Source organism: Cavia porcellus, unplaced genomic scaffold, assembly GCF_034190915.1.
Source record: "Cavia porcellus strain 051 isolate PalLab524CR breed Dunkin Hartley unplaced genomic scaffold, mCavPor4.1 scaffold_8, whole genome shotgun sequence".
NCBI classification, from domain to species: domain Eukaryota; kingdom Metazoa; phylum Chordata; class Mammalia; order Rodentia; family Caviidae; genus Cavia; species Cavia porcellus.
The window spans coordinates 39147690-39172040 of record NW_026947491.1 but is presented as its reverse complement, the minus strand read 5'-3'; the positions used below and the strand labels follow the sequence as shown (position 1 = coordinate 39172040).

The window sequence follows — 24351 nt, the reverse complement described above, 5'->3', positions numbered from 1 at the left end:
TTCTGTGAAACCAGATAAACAGGGTCCCCAGACCACCACAAAGTTCCCTAGGTCACCGACAGGCCTGGGTGTTCCTAATGCTCAGGCTCTGCTGTTGCATGAGCCAGACTCAACTTTCCTATCACTTAAGCTCCGTGGGATTCTGCCAAGGGATTCTGGGATTCTGCCTGGACGGTCTGATCAATTTTTGAGGCAATGTGCTTTGACCATGGACCTTGTCTGCTTGTTAGTGGTGTGAAGAGGGAGAAAAGACTGAGACACAATTATGTAGCCTTGGGGATGTTACATGGGTGATGATGAAGCCCAAAGGGGCAGCCTTGCCCAGGTGTGGACCATGTTCAGGGAACAAGCTAATGGATGTTTTCCTGGACTGAGGGCCCAAGAAATAGATATAGGCTCCCCAGACCCACTCTGAGCCAGCATCGACTTCCTTATTTGTTCATGGAATCTACAGTGACCTCCTGAGCACCTGCTAGGTACCAGGTGCTGTGCTAGGCACAGGGAGTCAGAATCAAACAGGACACAGACTTCTCTCCCTTGAAGCTTAGGAAGCAAGGTTAAATGCCATTTAACAACTAATCCTAATATGGTGAGCGGTTCCAAAACAAAGCTGTATGTGACACTATGGGAAAGTAAAACTGCAGGAAGGAGGTAATAAAATCCAGGAGGTAGAGGGTTTCAAGACTGGCCTTCGTGAAGAATGTCTTTTATTTTTTGGTCCTGAGTATTGAACCTAGGGCTTTTGCACTGAGATACATCCCTAGACCTTTCTTAAATTTTTTTTCTTTTATTCTTGAGCCAGCATCTGCCTAAATCACTAAGTTGCCCAAGGTAGGCTTGAACTTGCAATCTTTCTGTCTCAGCTTCCCAGAGTGCTGGGATGACATGCTGGCTCGAGGAAGGCCTTTTAACCTGCTACCCAAAGGATTACTCAGGCAAGCAAAGAATAGAGTTCAAGAGACATAATACCAAAGTGACTCCTACAGGCCAGAGAGTGGGTACATCAGGGTCCTGGAGCAAGGACAGTGCAGAGACAGAGGGAGTGAGGGGAGATGGGGCAGGTCCCCATGGGCCCACAAAGGGACTTGATCCTAGATGCAGTGGGAAGTGCAGGTCAACAGTCATGAGGGCAGCCCGGGTTGCTGAGCTGGGTGACCCTGGTAGGTAGGTATAGTGACACTGAGCAGCAGGAGACACTGCTCAGAGGCCCTGTGTCTTCTCAGACCGACCTGGAGTGCAGGATGCCAAGCTGGTCGAGGCCATCCAGGACCGCCTGTCCAACACACTTCAGACCTATATCCGCTGTCGCCACCCACCCCCAGGCAACCACCAGCTCTACGCCAAGATGATCCAGAAGCTGGCTGACCTGCGCAGCCTCAATGAGGAGCACTCCAAACAATACCGCAGCCTCTCCTTCCAGCCAGAGAACAGCATGAAGCTCACACCCCTCGTGCTCGAGGTGTTTGGCAGTGAGATCTCCTAACTAGCTCAGTGCAGTGGCACCTGGGCGAGGCTACTCCTCCAGGGCCTGGTGCCCAGGTCTGGGGCTGATGGTGGCCCAGCAGCTCCTCCCATCCCTCCTGGAGCTCAGCTCTTCCTCTGCCATCTCCCTTCTCCACCTGGCCTAATACCAGGTCCCCCTTTCCTGCGAGCCACAGGCTGCCCTCAGTCCCTTGAGGTGTCAGTCATGAGAGAAAGAAACTCAAGTAGGAGCAGAGGGCAGTGGCTGGAGGTAAGATTTTTCCCAGGGATGCCCCTGCACTCCTGGCAAGGCTGCTGCTGGTGCTCAGGGAAAGCAGGCAGGAGAAAGGCACCATTCCTCAGGGACAGGGTTGCTCACACTTCCCTCATACTAGGTCCACATGTCCAGAGCCCAGAGGGCATTCCCTTCCCCTTCCCACCCAGGATCCAAACCAGCCCACTCCTCTCATCTTATCCTGCAACCAATCCATGCTGTTCTGTCCCAGGCAAGTGAGCACCACGGGGCCTCCTCCCACTCCTGGTTGGCCTGGGACACTCAAAGGATGACCAAATCTAAAATAGCTAAGGTCATGACTCCCTACACCTACCCTGCAGTCCCCACCTTCATCCCTTTGTCATGATAACTCTTTCACTGGTGGGCAGCAGCTCTGGTATGGTGGGCATCCTTTACATCACTCGAGCTACTGGCTGGGAACCCATCTTCTGAGAAGCCCCAAGAAGGTAGATCACAGGGCCTGGGCAGTGGAGAACAGACAAAGCCAGCTTCCCCAAAGGGCTGTGGATAGTGGCCCCAAGCTATACATTTCACAAAGCCCAGGGACTGAATCTAGGGAGGTGGTCAAAGGGTTGTGGTCTCTCCAGCTTCCATATAGCAGCCCATATGAATTATCATCAGGTTTCAGAGAGTCCTTGTCACTCTCTCATTCCTCACTCTGCCAGCACCTTACCTCTCACCAAGGACAGTAGGCCTTCCTACTTTGCCCCAGAAGGGGACTTCATTCTCCCCTCACCAACAGTGCCCCAGAAGTCGGCCCATCCTGGACCAGCAGACCCCGTCTGTGACTCACCAATGGGTAGCAGCCACATCTCCACCTGGTGGGATGATGTGAAGGAGCAGGGCTCTAGCTGCCCGGCTATAATCATAATACTGCTATGCAGATGTGGAAGCAGGCACCAGCACTTGCTTCAGGGTGTATGTACAGGAGGGCTGGCCAGAGCACGTGGTGGTGGAGTGTTGCGGGGCTGGTTCCCTTCCTGTTCTCACCCCATCACCTATAAGTGAAATGCAACCTATGAGCAAGGCAGGTGGGGTGCATCACTCAGACATTATTTCTCCTTTCTAGCTAGTCCAGCCCAGGAGACAGGAGCCTTCGGGCCACCTCTCCCAGGGTGAATTCCTTGCCATAGGTATATGGGACCAGCACAGAGGGACTTCATCCCCAGGGACTCAGAGAGGGACCTTGAGATGACCTTGCTGAACCCCCGAAGATGTCCTTCCATTGACACCTGTTTTTCCCTGAAAACCCCAAAAGGCATCAGATTCAAAAATCCCAAAGCGGGGCTGGGGATTTAGCTCAGCAGCATAAGCACCTGCCTTGCAAGCAGGCGGTTGTGAGTTCAATCCCCGGTACCGATAAAAATGAAAAAGAAAAAAGAAAAAAAAAATGCCAAAGCTGTCGGTGTGCACCCAGCCCTGCCAGCATTTCTCAGGATTCTTCAGATGAAAAAAATGTTAGGGCCACATTGTGGTGTAGAATAGTGCACATATGGCTTCATAGTAAACGTGTTAGATATGAGCTGTTTCAGAATCAGACTCCGTTTGTACTATCCTCAGATATCAAGAGTAGCAGGCACCACTGATTTAGACCTGTTTATGGGGGGTTACATCGTGAAAATGCTATATATTAATGATTATTACTGTTTTGATTGTTATACAAGGGAAACACCTTCGATTTTAGCTGCACAACACCTTGATCTAGCTTACTGTTCCATGGAAAGTAGAGCTTGAAAATTGCTGAACTAGTCCAGTGTCCTTGTAAAAGGAAACTGACCTTTAAGAGAAGAGCATGATTTAGCCAAACGATGACATCTAACTAGTTAGAAGTCAAGGCGGGACTCCAAGAAATTGGAGTCAGGGTCCAGTGCCCTTTTTCACTAGACCACCCTATTTTCCATGCCCTGGGCAGCTGACTCAGTCCCCTGGGGAAGGCCTGGATTTTGCAGCATGTCTAGATCTGGGACGCCTTCCTCCTTTCCCTGGGATGCAGCTCCATGGAGTCCTCAGGAGGGGCTCTCTGCCTCTGCCTCAGTGTGAATCTGATACCTGCCCCTCCACGTAGCTCTGGCCTTTGGGCTCCGCCTTAGCCCTGTATGTTCTTGTTGCGTTGTTAATAAAGCGCATTGGTCTTTGTAATGTGTCTACCTTCCCAGATCTCCCCCTGGCCCTGCCCTCCCCAGGGAACTCCACTGGACCCCTGAGAACATCAGGGACTCAGTCCAAGGACCCATAACCACCAGGCCACTTCCAAAGAAAAAGTCTGGGAGCTGAGAAAAAAAAACAAAGGGATGAGGAACATTTGCGGGGGGTGGGGGGGCAGCCTCTGAACTGGAAGAAAATGGTATCATCTAGTCTATTTTAGACTAAGAGCATGAAGGTAGGCATTGATAAATTTACAATTTTACAAATGCATACTGCAAATGAAGGAAAGTGTCCACCAAGATGGGAAATCAACAAAAATTCCCAGACAGGGAAGCCTTCAAGCTGGAGAGCAGCAGGAGCAGGAGGTGAGGACAGCAGAAAAAGTCAAGATGTGCAACAAATGTGGTGAGCACTGGACATCAAGCAGCAGCGGAAGGCCCCCTGAGTGATTTCCAGAGTAAAAGAGTGTTTTCCAGCAGTTTATCAAGTAAACCAATAAAAAAATTTTCACTTATGGTAATAAAAATGGCTTATATAGCACTTACTTCGTGCAAGTACTGCTGTAAATAAATGCTTCGTGAAAACCAACTTGCTTTATCCTTATAAGGACCCTAAAAGTGGTGGGCTATTATTACTCTCATTTGACAGAGGAGATGACTTGTCTCAAGCTCCACTGGTGGTGAGAGCGATGGGACTTGGATCCTGAGCAGCTGACTCCAGAGGCCGTTCATTAACTGCTACCTTATACTGTGTCCTATTGAGCTGAGGAGCCTGACAAATGACTTGTTGGAGGATTTAAGGGAGGTATCCATTCCTATAGTGGGCCCCAAGAAGAGGAACTGGATGTGCTACATCAAAGTGTGCTCTGTCTGCCCTAAGGTAGTCTTTGCTCAAATGCATCAGGCCCAATTAAGTGTGGCACCTCCCTGAGAACCTCAACATGAAAGCGAGATGGCTATTGACAGAGATGTACCCTGCATAGAGATGGCTGCCGTGCCAGTGACTTAGAGGGTTGCAGATGACTTTTTTTTTTTTTTTTTTTTTTTGTCTTTTTCCTTTTTATCAGTACCGGGGATCGAACTCACAACTGCCTGCTTTACAAGGCAGGCGCTTATGCCGCTGAGCTAAATCCCCAGCCCCTGCAGATGACTCTTAAGCATATGTAGGACTCCCAAGGGCCCAGAGAAGCAACGATCCATACAGCCCCCTCTGCAAAGATGTGAGGTTCATGATGAAAGCTAGCATGACTAAACACAAATGAGAGCTACCAACCCAGGACACAGCCTTGTGATCTATAAATGGGGTAAGCAGGCCCAGCCAGTATACATGTTTCAGATAAATTAGCCTGGAAACCTGATGGGTTAATTTTCAGAAGCATCCGAAAAGATATCAAACCATGGGCTAAAATGTGCCGTTAGAAGGGCTAGGCTATTTTTGAGAGAGAGAGAGAGAGAGAGAGAGAGAGAGAGAGAGAGAGAGAGAGAGAGAGAGAGACAAGATCCTGACTCACAGTTCTTAAAATTAGGCTAAAATGATTTGAAGTTTTCACTTTCTAACTTTTGGTCCTGTATCTGTGCTGTTCAATGGAGTAGCTATTAGCCACAAGTAACTATTAAATTTAAAATAATTGATATGGGGCTGGGGATTTAGCTCAGCGGCATAAGCACCTGCCTTGCAAGCAGGCGGTCGTGAGTTTGATTCCTGGTACCGATAAAAAAAGAGACAAAAAAAAATAAAAATAAAAATTGATATTAAATTACAACGATCTTTTAGCTTCACTACACAAGCTTCAGTTTCAGTGGTTAGTGTTCATTAGCCTCAGGGACAGTGAAGAAAAATAGTTTTGTCATCTCAGAAATTTAGTTGGACTGCACCGGTATCAGCTTTGGATGACTTGCTGAAGATGCTGGCCCAGTGTGCTTCTGTTGACCTCATGTGGAGAACCTCGCATGGAAAAAATGTGTATATAAAAATCCTCCTCTTTAGCAGGCTATGCTGCATTTGGACTGCTGTGAATAGTTCTGCCCCTCAAAAGAAACATAAAAGAAAACACTTCACATCCCTGAGGTTCATAGACCCAGCGCATCAGATAGCATAATTAGGTCATTGGTGTGTGGAGAATATTGACTCCTTCAATGTGGGGATCAAGCCACCAGGACCCTGCTAGTTGGCTAGAGCCTCTATGTCTGTGCCTCTGGCTTCTGCAGGGACTTCTTGGAAGCTGCCTATGTATGCAGTGTGGGGTTGTCTACCAGCCCCTGGGCCCCTGCAGGCTCAAGGAAGCTAAATGCCATCTGGCATTCTTAGCAGGGCCAAGGAGGTGTGTCATAATTCTAACATCCTAGCAGTGAATGGTTCTCACTGTGTGCAAGGAGCCAGAGTGGATACGGAGAATATGCTCTGAATCACCAAGAAAGGAGGTATGGAGCTGGCAACTGGTGAGGGGACTCTGGACACTCACTGCTCCAGACAGGTACTCTCAGGTCCATATGGACACCAAGCATACAGATTTCACTGGACCATGCTGCATGGAGTTTGCTGGGGAAAAAATGTTTCAGGATCATCCGCTTTGGTGGAAGGGAAGGAGGTTGGATCAGGCAGAGGGAAAAGTTGTGCTGAAATGCGGTCTCAGAGGTCTCAACCTCAACCTGCTCCGACGTTGAGACAGGTCTCTGGCTTTCCTGGAGTTGAGCTGAGACAGATGAGATTTTCTGTTTCTGTATCAGTGAGTCACTGGATGCAGGCTGTCCCTACCAGAGCATGGCTTGAGCTAGGTCATTCTTTCCTGAGTAGGGTCAACAGGATTAGGGTATGTCTCTTCACATTTTATGTAACCAGGCAAGTTGTTTTTCGGTAAGCTACTGTGACTTTGGAAGAGGCCAGAAAAGTTCGAGGCCCATCTTTCTGATTCTGGGGAAGGAGACAGCAAAGAGTTCAGGAACTACCTTCCAAGGAGGGTATTTCCAGGCTCCTCTACCATGATGTTTTTTTCTGAAATCATCGTGGGCTTTACCACTAGGGGGTGCTGCTGCCCTAAGGAATATGCTTGAGTTAATGGGCCCCTACTCTTTCCTCTTCACAGTCATTTCTCTAGCTCTGTGATGTTGACAGGGCTAGCAAGACCTAAGTCCCTGCTATTGAGGGGACCTGGTAGAATTCACCTTTGCTCACACCAGCAACATGAACAAGGGACCGGCTGTCTGGCTTCCTAGGCCACCTCTGGGTTCACAGCAATGGAGACCACACCTGGGCCTGGAGTCCTGAACACCACCTACACTGCAAACGAAACGCTGCGATCCCCTCTGTGCCCCAGTGTGATTGTATAGAGCTTCCAGTGTTGCTAAGCTCAGATCCACACCACTGGCTCAGTGCTGGGACAGAACGATGAATATGACAGTCACTGCTCCACACAGTCTGGTGGGAGAAGATTATAAGATGATTATAAGGCAATACCAGTGGAAGCCAGAGTGCACCATTTAACTGTTTGGTTCCACTCCTGGCTCTGCCACTTGCTGCTCATATGATCTTTTAGTTCCACTGAAAGTTCTGGAGCCTCAGTTTCTTTCTCTGTAAAATGGCAATAAACTGGATGTGGTGGTGGACACCTGTAACCTCAGAAGAGGCAGGAGGATTGAAAGTTTGAGCCAGCCTGGGCAATTTAGCAATTTAGCGAGACCCTGTCTCAAAATTTAAAGCGGGGAGGGCAGATATAGCTCAGTGCAAAGGCCGTGGGTTAAATTCCCAGTTTAAAAAAAAAAATTCCACAACAAAGGAAAAAGAAAAAGGCAACAGTGGTAGCCACTCGGTAGATCTGATGTTGAACTGTGATCTGTGAAAAGCGTTTCTCACAGTACAAGGCATGTAGTCATCAATCGTAATGGCCAGCTGCATTGTTATTGGACAGCCAAGCAAGGATGGACAGTCAAAGAAGTCTCCTCAAGGAGGTAGCATTCTCTTCGTGCTCTGAACACTGATCTTTGCTGGACCCCGAGTTAATCTCAGAGTTAATGCTCTGTTTGGCTCCTCCTCCAGATCTGGGCCTCTGTTACTAGAGGCTTCTGTTTAGGAATACTGGAGTTAGGGGAAGATGCCACTGGACCATACGGCCACAAGGGGGCAGGTGTGCTACTTAAGAGACCCATCTGGCCACTTTTGAACCTGCCTGAGAAAGAGGGTAAGTGTGGGAAAAAGGAAGATGGGAAGATGACCTTGAAACTCATGCACCTGCAGCTACTGTACTATCCTCAAAGTCTTTCGATTATGTCCTTTGCCAACTTCATCCTCCAGCGTCCCACTAAATAAATAAAGAATACTTTCCCCAACCTGGACTTCACCCCACGTGTTACTGACCTGTCATTAATGTTGGTGTTCTCTAGTAAGGACTGGCTGGAGCCCACAGAAGGGAGAATCAGTACAAAATTCAAGGTCAGGTTTGATCTGTATATCTGTTGTGTCATCATTTCTCATTCATTTAAACTCAGCATTTCGTACAAGCCTACTTTTATGGGTCAGCAGAAATCCCATCAGGATCTCTCCAGGGTTCTAGGTCCTTTTAGGTGTTGAAACTCAAACCACTGTGGCTTCCAATTGTCCCCACCTTTGAGCATGCATCTCCCAGCCTACCCGTTTTCCAGTTCTCAAATGTCTTAGAACCTCTTTCTCTTTGTGCATCTGTCTGTCTCTGTCGGCCTGTCTGTCTGTTACTGGGGATTGAACCCAGGACTTTCTCACTGACCTGCATCTCCAACACTTTTTGTTTTGAGACAGGGTTAAACCTAATCACTTAGTTACTCAGACTGGTCTCAACTGTATGATCCTCTTGCCTCAGGCCTGGCCTGGGATTATAGGCAGGGGCCACTGCGTCCAGCCCCTTTACTGTTTTAAAAGTAAGGACCCCAGTGTCAGGCATGCTGGATCACACCACCAATCTGAGCAACTCTGGGAGGTTGAAGCAAGAGGATTACAAATTTAAACCCAGGCTGGGAAATTTAGTGACATAGACTCAAAATTTAAAGAGGTCTGAGTAGGGGCTGGGGATTTAGCTCAGCGGCATAAGTGCCTGCCTTGCAAGCAGGCAGTCGTGAGTTTGATCCCTAGTACCGATAAAAATGAAAAAGACAAAAATAAAAAAAAATAGAGGCCTGGGAATATATTTTAATGCAAAGGCCCTGGTTCAAACTCCAGTATCACAAAAAAACAAAAATAATAAAAATTAAGGATCCAAAGAACTTGAATTTAAATAAGTAATATCTGTCAATATTTACCATATTAAAACAAAAACAGACATTTATGAAACATATTTATTAAGGAGAATGAGGAAGGAGGAAGGGGAAAAGAAGGGGAAAGAAAAATAGAGAATAGAAGGGAAAAGTGGAAATGAAGCTTCTGTAAATAAGGAAGGGAAGAGGGATTGAAAGGGAGGGGAATGAGGAAGAAAAAAAGAGTCAAGGCATATCACGTACAAGCACCAAGTCCCACTGGGGATATAGCTCAGTGGCGTAAGTGCCTGTGGGGCAAGCACAAAGGCCTGAGTTTGATTCCTGGTACAAAAAAAAAAGTACAAACTCCCTGTGATCAATCATTATATATATGCAAAATGTGCCAATAAAATTGATTTAAATAAAATTTTTTAAAAAATAAATTTTAAAGAATCATAAAAAATAAAATAAAATAATGATAACCTATTTGAAGCAAACAGTAACATGATTTTTACTAACATGACTGTTCTCCAAAGCAGAATTTATTTAATGAGAGAGGGTATTGTTTTGTAAATGTCTTTATTGCCTGATGTACTAGAAACTGTTATATTCTCATGTTGCCTTCTGCATCCAATCTGGTGTGATACCACGTGTCATCAAGGAGCCTCTGGAAATCTCCACTGTAAACTTGTGAGAGAATAAGAATAATACAGGAAAATAAACAGGGCAGGAAGTGTAGCTCAGTGGTAGAGGGCTCCCCTAGCATAGGTGAAGCCCTGAGTTCAGTCCCTACCCTCAAACACACACTCACACACAAACACACACACATAGAGGCAGAAAATATCTCAGCAATATTATGAAAAGAGTTGGAAATATTTTGACCTTGCAGACTCCACTCTGAAACTCATGCTTTATAGCTTTCTACACATTGTTTCCTTGGCCTGAAACACCCCCACCTGTGCCTTTGCCTTTAGTTTTCCCAATAACACAAGCTTTTACTGCTCCTAATTTTTCCAACTCAGTCTCATTTTTTCAACTCAGTCTCAGAGGAGAATTTTCACAAATTCTCCTCTGGTCCTGTACCTCCCTCCTCCGTATTTGGATAGAGTAATGTTCTCACTCTAATACAGCAATGTAAGTTGTGTTTTAAATCTCTGTTTACCAGACTGGAACAAAGTAGGCATTCCATAGATGAAACTGAATACGTGGATGGATGAATGAATGTGACACAATGTGCACCCACTTCTGTAAGCATCTAGATCCGGCTTCACAATAAACATTAAGTTAAAAAAAAAAAAAAAAAAAAAAGATTGTCCCGGAGCTGAGCACAGCCGTGCCTACCTGTAATTCCAACACTCTGGAAAGCTGAGGCAGGAGGTTCACAGGTTTTAGCTCAGCCTGGGAAATTTGGTAACTTAGTGAAACTCTGTCTCAAAAAATAAGATAAAATAAAATAAAATAAAGGCTACAAGTGTAGCTCAGTGTGAAAAGCCTGGGTTCAATTCCCTGTGCTGCAAAAATGAAATGAAATAAAATAAAAATACTTCTGTTGCACTTTGGAAACTGAGAAGTTAAGTCCATGAGGTCTTAGAACACGCATGCCAATCCCTTTTTCCTAAAATATTTGCCTCATCTCTACCGTTCTGTTCTTGGCCAATTAGTTTTTTGAACCAACATGCAGAACTTAGCATTTGTCTCTATTCACACTGAATTCAGCTTGATTTATTCCTCACTAACCTGCTCAAATTTTTTGAATCCTCATTTTAATATCCAGTGTTCCTGGCCTTGGCACCTTCCAAACTGGTTCAAAGTTGATGCAGATGGAGCCAAAGACCTACACTTTTGCAGTCTGACTTTAGTGCATTTGCCAGGAAGTCTTCAGTTCGGAGTTAGAGACTCCACTGGTATATAAGGGAAGCAGTGGGTAGTGAGAGGTTGGGTCTCACACGAAGAAAATAACTAGGAAGACTCCGTTACCCCCAGGAGTGTCAGGAACTTGTCTGTGCTTCTCAAAATCAGTCTCATCCCAAGTCTGGACAAATTCCTGTAGAATTAGACGAGATCAGAGCCCAGAGCCAGGGATCTAAGATTATCTGATCTAGGGAATGCAGGTAGGGGTAGATGGAGTATCAAATTCCAAGCTACATTGTTCTGCAAGTTCCATCTGAGCTGGACTGGGGAAGAAAGGCACTGCCTCTAGATGCTGCAGAAAGAATGAAGACAAAGAGGAGTCCTGATCAGACCTTAGGAATCCAGATCTTGGCAGGGAATGAAGAAATCCAACATAGCCAGCATCGTGGGGTCTCGTCTCTGCCCCCCTCACTTGCACTCAGAATATCCCCATGCCCCATGCAAAGGCCAGTGCTATCCTAACCAAATCATTCTAAGTGAGCCACCTGAAGACATCTGTGAACATCCGTGGCAGCTGGTTGAGGACAAGTGCTCCAGCTTAGTTCCTGGTTCCCATTTCTCCCACTACCTACCGGGGCAGCCATACTCCAAGCTATCTTTGCCACAGACTGTGAGAAAAGGTTTTGGTCTGGCAAGGATTGTAAGCTGCAGGGAAGAGTGCCTACCGTCCTCGATGCTCCCTTCACTTCCCTCGTCCACTCCCACTGATTTAATTTTTGCTTACCCTCTCCTACCCAGGAGCCCTAGGGGTCTAGGAGGATAAATTCTAAAGCAGCCTTGGGTGATAAAAAGAGGACAGGGGAGAAATGATAAAGGGGATGGGGAGAAGCTTGCTCCACTTCCGCCCTGATAGGGACCCCACCCCAAGAAGCTCCCTGTCTTCTGCTGTGTTGACAGGAAGGACTTGAGGTGGTGGAGTGGATGGGGAGGGCGGTGGGCAGGATATTGGTGGCTTCTGCAGTCCTTTACCCTGGAAGATGACCGTTCATCGTTTATTTCGTTGTTTGTTCCTTCACTCAGCAAAGACCAACCACAGCTCCTCCTACCACGGGCTCAGCATACTGCTAGGCTGTGCTCGCAGACCAAGTGCCATCACTCCTACCTCCCTTGCCACCCCCTCGCTAGCCTTGAGCTGACCAAACCTGCTGGTGAATAACGATGTACCCAAGAGCAGGCCACTCCAAACCCTGGTAGTGTCACTAGCTGGGCAACCTTGTGGGGAAAGGCTTGAGGTCCCCGGACCTATTTCCTCATCTATTCATGGCAATGCAGAGTCTTTATAAAGATGACAGGATGGAGGCTTCTAGCACAGTAACTGACAGGGCCATGTTGAGGGTGGCAGTTATAAGCAGCAGAAGTAGCACCAGGCAGAAGTGGGAAGTGAAGCTGGGCTCTCACCTATAATTCATGTGCGTGCGCCCTCTCTGTGTCTCTTCTATAAGCCAAAAGAAGAATGGCATTTCTTCAGAGGTACTGAGAAGGCTGAACAACCTAATATGCAGCATTTAGAATTGTGCCTGGCCTATCTTGAGGTAGTCAATAAATACCAGCCTTTATCATTATATTTTCACTATCCTCCAATGATCCTTACCTCTACCCAGATGTGCTCTTCCTTACGACCAGATCTGACCACACACACACACACACACACACACACACACGCACACGCACACGCACACATGCACATTCCGAGTCAGGTTGGAGGAAGTAGGAGCTGGAACTTATATGTGGGCTGATCTTTCTTGTTCAGGGCCAAGTTGGCCTCATCTGTGGTATCCGCAGTCCTGCTCACCCTGACCCCCAGCTTTGGGGCTGGGCAAGGGCAGATTCTGTGGATGCGGGAGGACCTAATGGTGGAGGGTGGGCTGAGGGATGTCTAGCCCTGGGGCACATTATCTCAATTCCATTATCACCTCCTGCAAAGCCTCCTCCACCCATCAACCTCCAACCGAGATTAGAGACCCACAACTGTCTCCAACTGCTCTGATTCTGGGATAAGCCTGGGCCATGCTCCCACTGCCACAGGTCTGTAGCCAGCTCTCCCTTTGCTGGGTGGGTTAAGAGGAGATTGCCTGCCTCTCTTGGAGGGTGGAGTGGGGCTGGGACGTAGAGGACCAAGGAGCCAGGAGGCCTGTGGTCCCATGAGCCCCTGATGGGAGACCAGTGGTGGGAAGGGCCATCTTCTCTCCCACTTTTGTAGATCTTCTAACCTCTGCCTCACCCTGGTTTCCAGGCAGCTCTACAGTGTCTTTTCTTTTAGGCTGTTCTTCCCCCACTGTGGAGCCCCAGAGCCAGAGACAGCAAGAACCGAAGCACACACCTGGCTTCCACATCAGATAACCCAACCACAGAGCTCCCCTCACCCCGACCCACTCCCAGCAGCCCCTCCTGTCCCCTTGTCGTCTTCCTCTTCTGCTGCCCCCTCCTTCTAACTCCCTGACACAGGCCCTGGGGAGGAGCAGAGGGGACCCAAAGGAGTCCTACTGGAGAAGAAGGGGTGAGAGACGACCCTTCCTACTCCAGGACACGTGCACACATGTGATGGAGACTTTGGGCCTCAGGACATAGTCAGAAACAGTGAAGGGGGAAGACCTGGGACTAGGCCTCAAGGTATGAGAAAAATCCAGCCTGGTGAAGTGTGTGTGTGTGTGGAAGGGGGGTCTTAGGAAGGTACAATCCCTGTGGCTGGGAGTCCACAGGTTCTTCCCTTTTCTGGGGCTTTCTGCATTTGTGAGGTCACCTTAGGACTGAAGGTTGGAGGCCATCACAGCACATCACCTTGGCCAAGGTCCGGGCTGGGGGATGGGTGAGGCCAGTGAGGTCACTGAGGGAGGGGCTAGTGGTGGGAGCTGTCACAGAAGGTGATGGGCAGAGATAGGGCAATTGGGACCCGGGCAAGGTATCATAGGAAAGGAGCCTAGAACATAGGAAGAGGGTGACAAGGACTGGTGGGGGTCTGAGATCCGAAGTAAAAGGTTTTAATGACTCTTGATAATAAATGAATCATAGGCAAATGATGTGAAAATGATGGTATAAATAAAGATGTGTCATTTTGATGCCCTGGTATGTTTTGTAGGAAGAGAGGGAGGAGCTGGAGGTTGCCCAGGCCGGATGGCGCACGTAGGTGGGGGCCCAGGTAGAGTTCCTGTGGGGGGCAGTGGAGGTGATGGCCCGCTCACATCTCGTGTCACCTTTAGGGTGATATGAAACAGCAGGTGGCCGACCACAACCTAGCAGCCTTCCCCCCCAGAGCCACAAGCCCCTCACATCCCTCAGCTCCTCGGTGAATCCCCCTGCCCTCCCCCAGCCTTGCTGTGGCCACAATATAGATACATACCCTGCTCTCAACTTCCTCACCCTGTTCCTCCAGGTTCAGGCCATCAGCTTCTCCTCAGCAGAGTTCCAGGAGTCTCCTGTGGACAGAGTACCCTGAACCCTATGTAGAGATGTCCCATGGGCTGACAGCCTGGCCATTGCCCCTCACCACAGACTCTCTTCTATCAGGAAAGTGTTGTGTTAATAACCAGAACAACATGGCACGCATGCTGAGCTCAGGGAATAGACCTGTTGGTAAAAGAACTTATGATCTCTGCAAGGTAGTCAGGGACCTCCTCCTGGCCAAATAGAGGCTTCAGGTCTGCCCTGTCCCTGCTATCACTGCTCCACACAATGTTGACAGCCACTAAACGATAAAAAAAGAAACATGCATACACACAAAAAGTCATGCATAAACATGCGTGTACATTTCCCCTCAATTTTTCCTTCTTTTCACAGCAGTTTTTAACACAGGCACCATTCTAGGGCATGTGCAGATTATCCTGTGATGCTAGGCCACACTAACGAATATCGTTTTTACAGGTTGGTGTTTTTCTATTAAGTGGAAATACCATCATTTACAATTTTCCAGTTGTAGGTGTTCACGTTGTTTCTAATTTTCCATATTACAAATAGTGTGCCGGTGAATATCTTTATGCAGATAGTCTGCCATTCCGGACTTTGAAACACAGAAATCTAGCTCAGGGTACACTGGGTGGGGTTCCTGAGCAAAAAAGGTCAAAATAGTTTGTAGCAGTTATTTTATGTGGCCAAGGTGACCTCAGAAGTGGCTCTACCACCACTGACAGCACACACCACCACATACTTGCTAATGTTTGAAAACAGCGTCTATCTTCACTTTGGTGTTTTGCTTATTTTATTTCATTTCATTTTATTTTAGTAATGGGGACTGGACCCAAGGGCACTAGACCACTGAGCTGCATTTCCAACCCTTTTTATTTTTGTTTTGAGGGAGGCTCTGGCTAGCTTGCCCACACTGCCCTCAAATCTGCCATACTCCTGCTTCAGCGCTCCTAGCAGCTGGATTCTAGGCCCTGGGGCACTGCACCCGACTCGCTTTCGGTGGCAAGGCTTTGCTTACTTGCAGGTGCAGCATCCCTCTAACTTTTCTTACTAGCAGCATTTCCTCTTTCCCTGAAGAGTCTTTTTTGTGCTTTGAACTTGAGTCTATCAGTGCTTTAGTGCTTCACATTTGTGTGCATTCCCTACAAGAATGGCCTTAAGGCTTTATCAGTTCCAGTGAGTATAGCCTCTCCTTGAGGTTCTCTTCCACTCTGGGTTCTGATCCAGTCTTTTTTCTCTTTTTCTTTTTTTCTTTTTTTGGGTCTTTTTCCTTTTTATCGGTACCGGGGATCGAACTCACGACTGCCTGCTTGCAAGGCAGGCGCTTATGCCGCTGAGCTAAATCCCCAGCCCCGATCCAGTCTTATTTCACTAAAGCTCTGACTGCTCGCTCCCAGCCCCTTTCTCCAGCTACCACTCCCCATCCACCTGAAACCCTTGCTCTCTCAGGTTCCTGTATGCAGTGATCTTCCCTTCCCTCTCCTCTCTTCGTCTGTCCTCTCTTCTGCCTGCTCTTGTATTCTTGTTCACTGACAATCTCAATCACTACTCACTGCCAAGCTTCAGATCTTGATTTGCTCTTCCCTCTTCTTCAGAACTCCAGAGAACAACTGCCCACTTTACATCTTCTGATTGTCCAGCCGGCCCCTCAGATGTCACCTGTCCTTAGCTTGATTCTGCATTTCCCTCTAAGTCTGCTTCTCCTCCCATATCCCCTAACTCTGCTATCTGAATGCCTTTGGGTTTGTTTGGAGGAGGAGATGGAGGCAAGTAGAGGCCAGCACATGTGAAGGGGAAAACAGGATTCCATTAACCTTCAGCTCAGAGGCAGAGGCCCGGGAAGAAGAGGAGGCCAGCTATGAGACAAGGTGTCCTCTGTAACTCAGTTTCTTTGCTTGCCTATATATTAGAACTGATTCCAAACCAGGCTTGGTACTTCACGCCTGTAATCCCACCACTTGGGAGACAGAGACATGAGGATTGCCACAGGCTCAAAGCCAGCCTGAGCTGCATAGTGCAACCTTATCTTGAAAAGAAAGAAAAAAAGCAAAGCAAAGGAATAAAAGAAGGAAGTGATTCCAGGTCTAGGGGTAGATGCTTGAAAGCCAAATGGGTAACAAACTTACCCTTGACAGTGACTTCACTGCCTTCTCCACTATCTCTGGAGCCACTTCAGTCATCAAGAAGGGGAGAGGGGGGAAAAGGGGATAAAACTAGAAATCCAATTCCGTACATGTCCTCAAGCCATGTGCAGGTACTGACCACATGAAAATGTGGCTAATCAGAATTGAAATGGGCTGTTAGTATAAAAACAAATAAAACACACTGGATTTCAAAGAAAAAGATCTTAACACTTTTTTATTTTGAGTTCCTACCCCTACTGTAGATGCATTAGGTTAGTATACTATTAAAATTAACCTTATATATCTATTTTCACTTTTTTGGCATGGATACTAGAATACTTGAGGTTGCACATGTGTCTCATATGTTTCTAGTGAACAGTGCTAGTGTTCGCTGGCAGGTGAAATACTGAGTTGCAGGCTGTGGAGGCAATGACAGGTGAGGCAGATGCAGACGCACCAGACCCCCTGGAGATGGGGGCCAATGACCACACTGCCAACAAGATGTCTTCAGACCCTGAGTGGCCAGTCTCATCCAGGCAAAACAGAGCAACACATGCTTCTCTGCCCCTCTGAGCTGGGGCTTATCTCTCTGGAGCTTGTCCTACAGATGCCCCACTCATTTGGGAAAATAGTCACTGAGGACCAGTCTTTTGAATGATTTTACATTAACAGCTGGTAGGAGATTCTCCAATATTTCCGTTGGGCTGGCCAGGGACCCACCAGAAGGCTAGAGGCATCCTTCCTCATGTCTAAAGTCCCTCGTCCCATTCTCTAGGGCTTACACTCAACCTGTCTGCAGGATGGTGATGGGCTCACTTTGACCCTGGGCCTGCAGACACAATACGTGGGCTCAGGCGCATTTTGTGCTCCATTTCTAACTCATGACCTCCTGTTGTCCCACTGATGAACAGAAAGAAAATAAAGCAGGACTGGGGACAGCATGCAGAATATCCCATTGGGCCTCTATGTCTAATTTTCCTTTTCCTGCACCCCAGCTGAGTCCTAGGAGGGCACCAGAACAGAGTTTGGGCCCAGTCTGCATGGGCCTGCTCCTCCCTCTCCATGCCTAGCTGACTCCACCTCTCCCAGGTCCTGGCTGAAATCCGAAGGCCCCAGGCAAGTGGGGGAAGGAGAGCCACTCCTACTTTCCCAGCAGCTGCCACTGCCTCTTCCTGTTTTGTTAAAACTCTGGCTAGGGACCCAAGCGGGGAGGGAGAAGTCTCCTGTAGCTTCCGTCCCCCAAAGGTCAACCCTATCCCCCTGGTCCACTTTGCTAGTTATTTATAACCCCCCAAGCTTTGCTGAAGAGCTGGCTCTCTCCTCCCTCAAATGTCAGCAGCTGTGGTCATTGCCCCAGGGATGCAGCCAGATGTACAGATCACTCCAGATGTGCAGTGCCAGGATTTAGGATAGGAGGCTAGGCCCTTTCTGAAGTTCCTATGGTACTGCCTGCAGCCTCCCCTCACCTCCAAGCCAACATGAGTATCTCAGGAAGTGACCGGAAGTTGTACCTATTTTCTATTTCCACACCCTTGTCAACTCCCCTGCATGCTGTAAAAGGGTCCGTTTAGATTATAGCTCCCACTGGATTCACTTACATAAGTTAGGTCAGTGCTTGTTCTGAATCTTACAGTAATTCATAGAGAAATACAGACTTAGAGAGATAGAAGAGGCTGGATTCTTTTTTCTTCTGTTCCTGAGCTGGCATCAGAACTGCATCCTTGACAGAACTCAGCGTGCGTCAGGCACTGGGCTAAGCACTGCATGTCCTGATCCCTGCAACTCCCTCAACAGCCTAATATGGCTGACAGGCACTTCATGCCCTTCTTGGCAGATGAGGAAACCAGGCCTCCTCCACGTTAAATAATGTGCTTAAATTCTCCCGGTGGGGACATAATAAACTTCACCCCAGGCAGCCTGACTCTTGTTGCTGTAGACATAGGGCGGCATCACCTCCCCTTGTCCGTTCTTTTATAGATCTTTCTTTTCTTCTTCATTTATTTTGTGGTACTGGGGATCAAATCTTAGGGTTATCTATACTCCAAGTCCTTTTTATTTTTCTATTTTGAGACCACGTCTCCCCAAATTACTCAGGTTAGGTTTGAACTTTCCATCCCCTTGTCTCAGTCTTCTCCCTAACTAAAGTTACAGCTGTGCACTATCACATCTGTCTACATCTTTAAATGATCTCAAGCCCAGACCTCAGGGCTGCCAGAAGGGACAGGCTTGGCATGTACCTGGCCTCCCAACCCTGGCCACTCAGACCAAGCTGGAGAGAGAGATCTGGTTGGGCAAGTTTTTAGAATCACTGTTCCAGGTTCCCCAGATACCCAGGACATAGTGAGCAGTGATTGCAAACACTTGCCCCATCCCGTAATGGCCTGATGACTTGTCAGGCCCTTTCCAATGGGACTGTGTGTGACTCTAGGAGCCACCATCTCCTCTGCAGTTACATTGCTGGCATCTCATGTCAGTCTCTGTGTCCAAGCCTTTTCCTCAGACTGTGCCCCAGGAAATCACAAATATGGAAGTGACTGTGCTAATTTTGCTTTTGTGCTCAAGGCCCTGGCCTAGTGAGTGGTGTGGAGTAGGTGCTCAATAAATGCAAGCAGATGAAGAGAGTGGCAGGATCTTGAATACATGGGGTATCTAAAGGTATTAGCAAAGACACACCTTCCTAGATTAGGCACCCTCAATTCCTACCCTGCCCCTTTATTCCTCTCTAGAGGCTTCCACTCCCTGGAAAATGAGGCATAACTCAAATGCACCCTAAGAGACTTTCCTTTTAAGGAAGAGGGGCAAGGGCTAGGGATTTAGCTCAGCAGCATAAGCGCCTGCCTGGCAAGCGCTAGGTTGGGAGTTCAATCTCTGGTACCAAAAAGAAAGAAAGAAAGAAAGAAAGAGAGGTAAGTATGCTCAGGCTGGGATCTTCCCCATGTTCTTTCTTCAAGATTCCTGAGCTAGATGTACCTGCTGCTAAAGAGGAACCATAGCGATTTATAGCAAAGTGGGATCCCACCCTCCAAATATAGCCATGAAGGCAACAACAGGTACCATGCTGGGGGATTTAGCAAGATTGATCCTCAAGCTAGCCAGGGAGTGGACCATAGCATCCCTTCAGGGGCCTACTGGAGCGACTAATTGTAAACTGCCTGCGGAAAGGCATTTTGCAACTCAGACGAATTTCTTCTCACTCATGATTATAGCATGGGCTAGTGGCTGCCTCCCTGACCATAATCTCAGCTGGCACAGGTATCTCTGGCTGGGCTGCCTGACTGGGGAAGGAGTACTGACCTAGAAGCGAGGAGGCGTGAGTTCTCTGCCTGCCCTGGGGTTCATTAACTATGTCATCTCTGGCAAGATATTTCCCCCTCACATCCTCAGTTTCCTTTATCAGTAAGAGGAGTGGTGTGCATTAAATTAGGGAGCCCTCCACTTGCAGAATCTGACTGAGGCTCTTCAGCTGAGATATGGTGTCAGCCGTATAATCTGATAAATCACTTGCAATGCTCAGAAGCAGATTCTAGTAAACAGAGTGGTCACAGACTAAGGATGTGCTTTGATGAAGTTTTATCGGAGGGTATGTGATGGATAGTATACATTGTCTTCATTATTTTTGTTATATTATTATTTTGCTGCAACACTGTTGTCATAGGGGGTTGTGGGATGCCTCTATCCATCTGTTTGGCCATAAACAAGGCCCTGGCTGGAGGGGGTCCTGGATTTCCTAGGGTTAGGGATGGGGATAGGTTGGGAAAGGAGGGAGAGAGGGTGGGAAGGGCCTCCCCTGGTGGGTGGGGCCTCTTGGCAAGGGGAGCTCGCTTTCTCTTCTGGGTGGAGTTTGGCTAGAAGGGCTTTGGCACAGCCTCTGGGGCTGAGTCTCTTCCCACCCATATTCCTCTCCCACTTTCCCAGCCTGGCGACTCAGCCCTGAGGACTGTCCCTTCTCCCCTTCCTTTTCTGACTTCCTCCCTTCATCTCCAGCCCTCACCAACCTCATTCTTGAGGCCTGCTAATCTGTTTGCCACCCCTCTGCTTCCTGGCCTCGCCTGTGCACATGCCATTCTCCCTATCTGGAATGTCACCCCCCTGCTTTCTCTGCACTGATTCACGTTTCTGGGCTCCTTCAAAAGCTTTCTGACACTGCTTCATCCCGGCTATGTTCTGCCTCAATCTGCTCAAGTCCCTCCTTTTTGCCAAGTACTCCTCTACTCCTGGAATAACAGAACCAGAAAGCAGTTTTAGACTCAGAAGGAGTAAGTAGCAATGATCTAAACTAGCCTCCCTGTGTAGAACATGAAAAAACTGAAGCTTTTAGAGAGGCTCTGACTTGATTAATATCACACAGATTGTGAGGCTTTTCTTAAATAATTGGCTTTGTACAAGGCTTTCGTTTCCTCCACACATTATGGTCAGTTTGAGGGCAAGAGCCATATTTTTGTTTTTATCTTTAGCATTCACATACATGTGTATGTGTGGTGTGTGTGTGTGTGTGTGTGTGTGTGTGTGTGTGTATGTGTGTGTGTATGTGTTGCCTGTTTAGGATTAAGAGTGAGAAATGATATTTCATATGCTATCAGGACAATGATTGTAAAACTCACAGTGATACTTTTAAAGAGATAAAGGGATGTTAAAAACAAAACAAAGTAAAACAAAACAAAACAAAACTTTTGCATATTTCATTTGTATGACTTCAGAACAGCCAAAATATTTCTATTATAAAATGGAGACCTAGAAAACTACGATCCCGAGTCAGGCATGGTGGTGCACACCTGCAACCCCAACACACCGGAAGCTGAGGACAGAGGATCAAGAGTTTAAGCATAGCCTGAGCAACTTAGGGAGACCCTATCTCAAAATGAAGAAGGGGCTGGAGATGTACTTTAGTCACGAAGACCCTGGATTTAACGCCTAGCTTTGGCAAAAAGGAAAAGAAAAAGGTGAAGTCCATGAAATTTGGCAGGACGGGCCTAGAACTCAAGTTCTTTGACTTTAGGCCCAGTACCCACAATGCTTCTCTTCCACCTCTCTTTTTATGTTCCTCATATGTGATGGAGTTGTGAAGGTGGGATCCTTTGCCATCTTTTCTCATTTGTTGTACCTTCTCCATCTTGGGGTGAGGGGACTCTATCTTTGGCTTCATGCCCCTCCTCATCCTGTCCCAGTCCTCTCTCCTTGTGTCCCCACACCACACTGTTGGCATATAGATACATATACATCTACTGAGAACTGCAGGTGTCTAGGGCAACAGACCACAGGGGAAACCGCATCACCTTTGTTGACTCTGGAGGGAGGTGAGGGGACGGGGGGAAGGGACCTGCTTAGTTCTCCAACTGCCTCAGTCCTCACGGTCATCTCCCCGGCCAACCTGTGTCATCTGGACTGGTAGCCATGCATCAGCATTTTCTTGGAGTATCCATTCAATTATGGCCCAGAAGCATGTGCAACCCTTGTCTCAGACCCTTGAAATACTGAAAGGGGGTCCGCCTTATGCACCCCAAAGCCACATCCCCAAGCATACACAGAACACTTATACAGCTCCTTGATCCTATCTATGCAAGGCAACAGAAGCACGATGATGAGGCCACATGGCTGGGGTCAACAAAGCAGGAAACTTGGCGTCTATGATGACAAGCATAGAACAACAGGGACTTCAAGAAACCAGGCTACACTTGAGCAGGAGATCCTGGCACAGCTTCTCCATTGTTTTATTCTGGTAGGAGAAATTATATGGGCCCTGAGTCAGACACACTTGGGATCAAGTCACTTACTGGCTCTGTGACCTTGAGCAAATCATTTTGTCTTTCTGAACTTTAGTTTGCTCACTAAAACAATTGGGATAATAACAACATATAAGTGAAAAGGCCTTGAACAGCACATGATATATAAGAGACACTCAACAAATTCTAAATTATTTTTCCTTCCTCTCCCCACCCCTCCCTTTCTCCTCCACTTCCTTCCTTCTACTTCTTATGTCTGGATCCATGAAACTCTTTATTTGCAGTTGGAGACCTGACCTTATCTACTAATATGTGAGTCCAAAACTCTATGTATTGGGATTTGATCCCAGGTCCAGAACTGGAGAACAAGGCCTGACTCAATCCTATGCAACAGCTGTCTACTCTGACCTCGCAGAGGCCTTGGGGAACAACACATTCTGAGACTTCAAATGGAGTGTGTTAGAAGAAGCACAGCCTTCAAGAGGGCTTGTGGGACTGCAGCCATCACATCTAAAAGGTTAGAACAGGAGTGGTCGCAGAGTTCTGAGCTTTAGACCTGATGACTTTCTGGAACTTTGAATCCTGGCACAAAGTAGGCAGTGAGATCAGCAAGAATAAATATTCATTGAATGAATGAATTTAATGAACCAATGATATTCAAGGACTGAATGAATGGCCCTTGTAAGTTGCTCATTGTGCAACTTTGATCAGGTTTCTTCATCTTTATGGGCTATACTTTATTCATGAGGATAACAAAGATTATTGTTAAGAAAAAATGATCTAATGTTTGTCCAGGAGCTAGCATAAGCTGTTACATGGTAAACAATTGGCAAAAGACTAAGGAAAGAAAGATAAGGTCAAGGAGGCTCAGAGCCCTAAAGAGAAAATTTTCATTGGTTAGAGACTTCCAGGAGACTAGAGGAAGCCTAGGTATGCTCTCTTGGCCCAGTCCGTATGCCAGATGTTTAGCTAAAAAGACCAAGAGATCCAGACTTTGGAAACTTTCTTAAGTTTCCCTTGGTAACCAGGGGAGAAGGGAAACAGGTTGCTTGCATTTTTCTGTCTCATGTCTCTAAGGGTTCCTGGAGGTTCTCTAACATATTCCCACAAGGAACATATGATTTAGAAACTGGCTTAGGACTCCACCATAGGGCAGGAGCTGGTAGAGTGATAAGTCAAACTGGCAGGCAATGGATGGGCATGATCCAGCATCCCAGATGCAGGTCATATGTGCTGTCTTCCCCTATGCCTATATTTTGAGGACGGTGCGTCCTGATGTGTGTAGTAAGGCACATGTTGGGTACTATGGGGATAGACAGACAGTCAGACATCTCTGTTTGGATTATTTAGAAGTTAATAATCAGGTTAAGAAGAAAAGGCAAACAAATATGTGCATGATGCACAGTTAGACATGAGCAAAGGCCTACTTTGGAACACAAATAACTACAAGCAAAGCTGGAAGTGGGGCTGGGGAGTGGGGGTGAATTGTGGGGCTACAGGATGGAGACAGCAGGAGGACTGGAGTGTGCAGTAACAGTAATTTTTTTAGAGCCTCGGGAGGGATTTGGAAGGAGGACGAGTTTGGCTTGAAAGTGAGGGCTAAGGACAAGACATCCGGGCTGGAAGAGTAGGTGTTTTGCAGAGTCACACGAGTAGTCATGGGGCAGAAGGGTATACTGAGGTGTCCAGCTGGAGGGTAGTCCTTGAAGGCCATGCACTCTATCCCAACTGAACTCAGTCTGAATTTTATGCAATACACTGCAAGAAATTTAACCATGATTAAGGCAGTAGCTAGATAGCAGCTGGAACCTTCAGGCTGGGCATTCATTCTTGAATGCTGCAGAGGACAAAGGAAGAGAGCAAGACGAATAGACCAGGTGGGTGAAAGTCAATAAAGAGAAAAGCACAGCATAGTCCTTTACAGGAAAGAAAGAATCCCTCTAGCTGTGGGAAGGAACTTGGAGGGTGTTCATTTTGAAGGGAACAAGATGAGCCAGGCAAAGGGGTAGGAAAGTACGGGACAGGACGTGATGGGAAACAGCTAGCAGTCCAGTTTGGCTGAAGTAACAGTAGTAACAAAAGCAACAAGCATCACTGAG

The 24351-nt window shown here is 47.4% G+C and overlaps 1 protein-coding gene across 11 annotated transcripts in view; it reads left to right on the top strand.

Annotated features, from left to right (window-relative positions):
- Positions 1–4489, top strand: part of Vdr (vitamin D receptor) — a 52170-nt gene extending 47681 nt beyond the window's left edge. For all 11 annotated transcript variants that reach the window (XM_063254635.1, XM_063254634.1, XM_063254638.1 and 8 more), the window contains one exon: positions 1224–4489. In XM_063254635.1, coding sequence (XP_063110705.1) covers positions 1224–1483 — 260 coding nt within the window. In that variant the 3' untranslated portion in view covers positions 1484–4489. The remainder of the gene's footprint in view (positions 1–1223) is intronic.
- The last annotated feature ends 19862 nt before the right edge of the window (positions 4490–24351 follow it).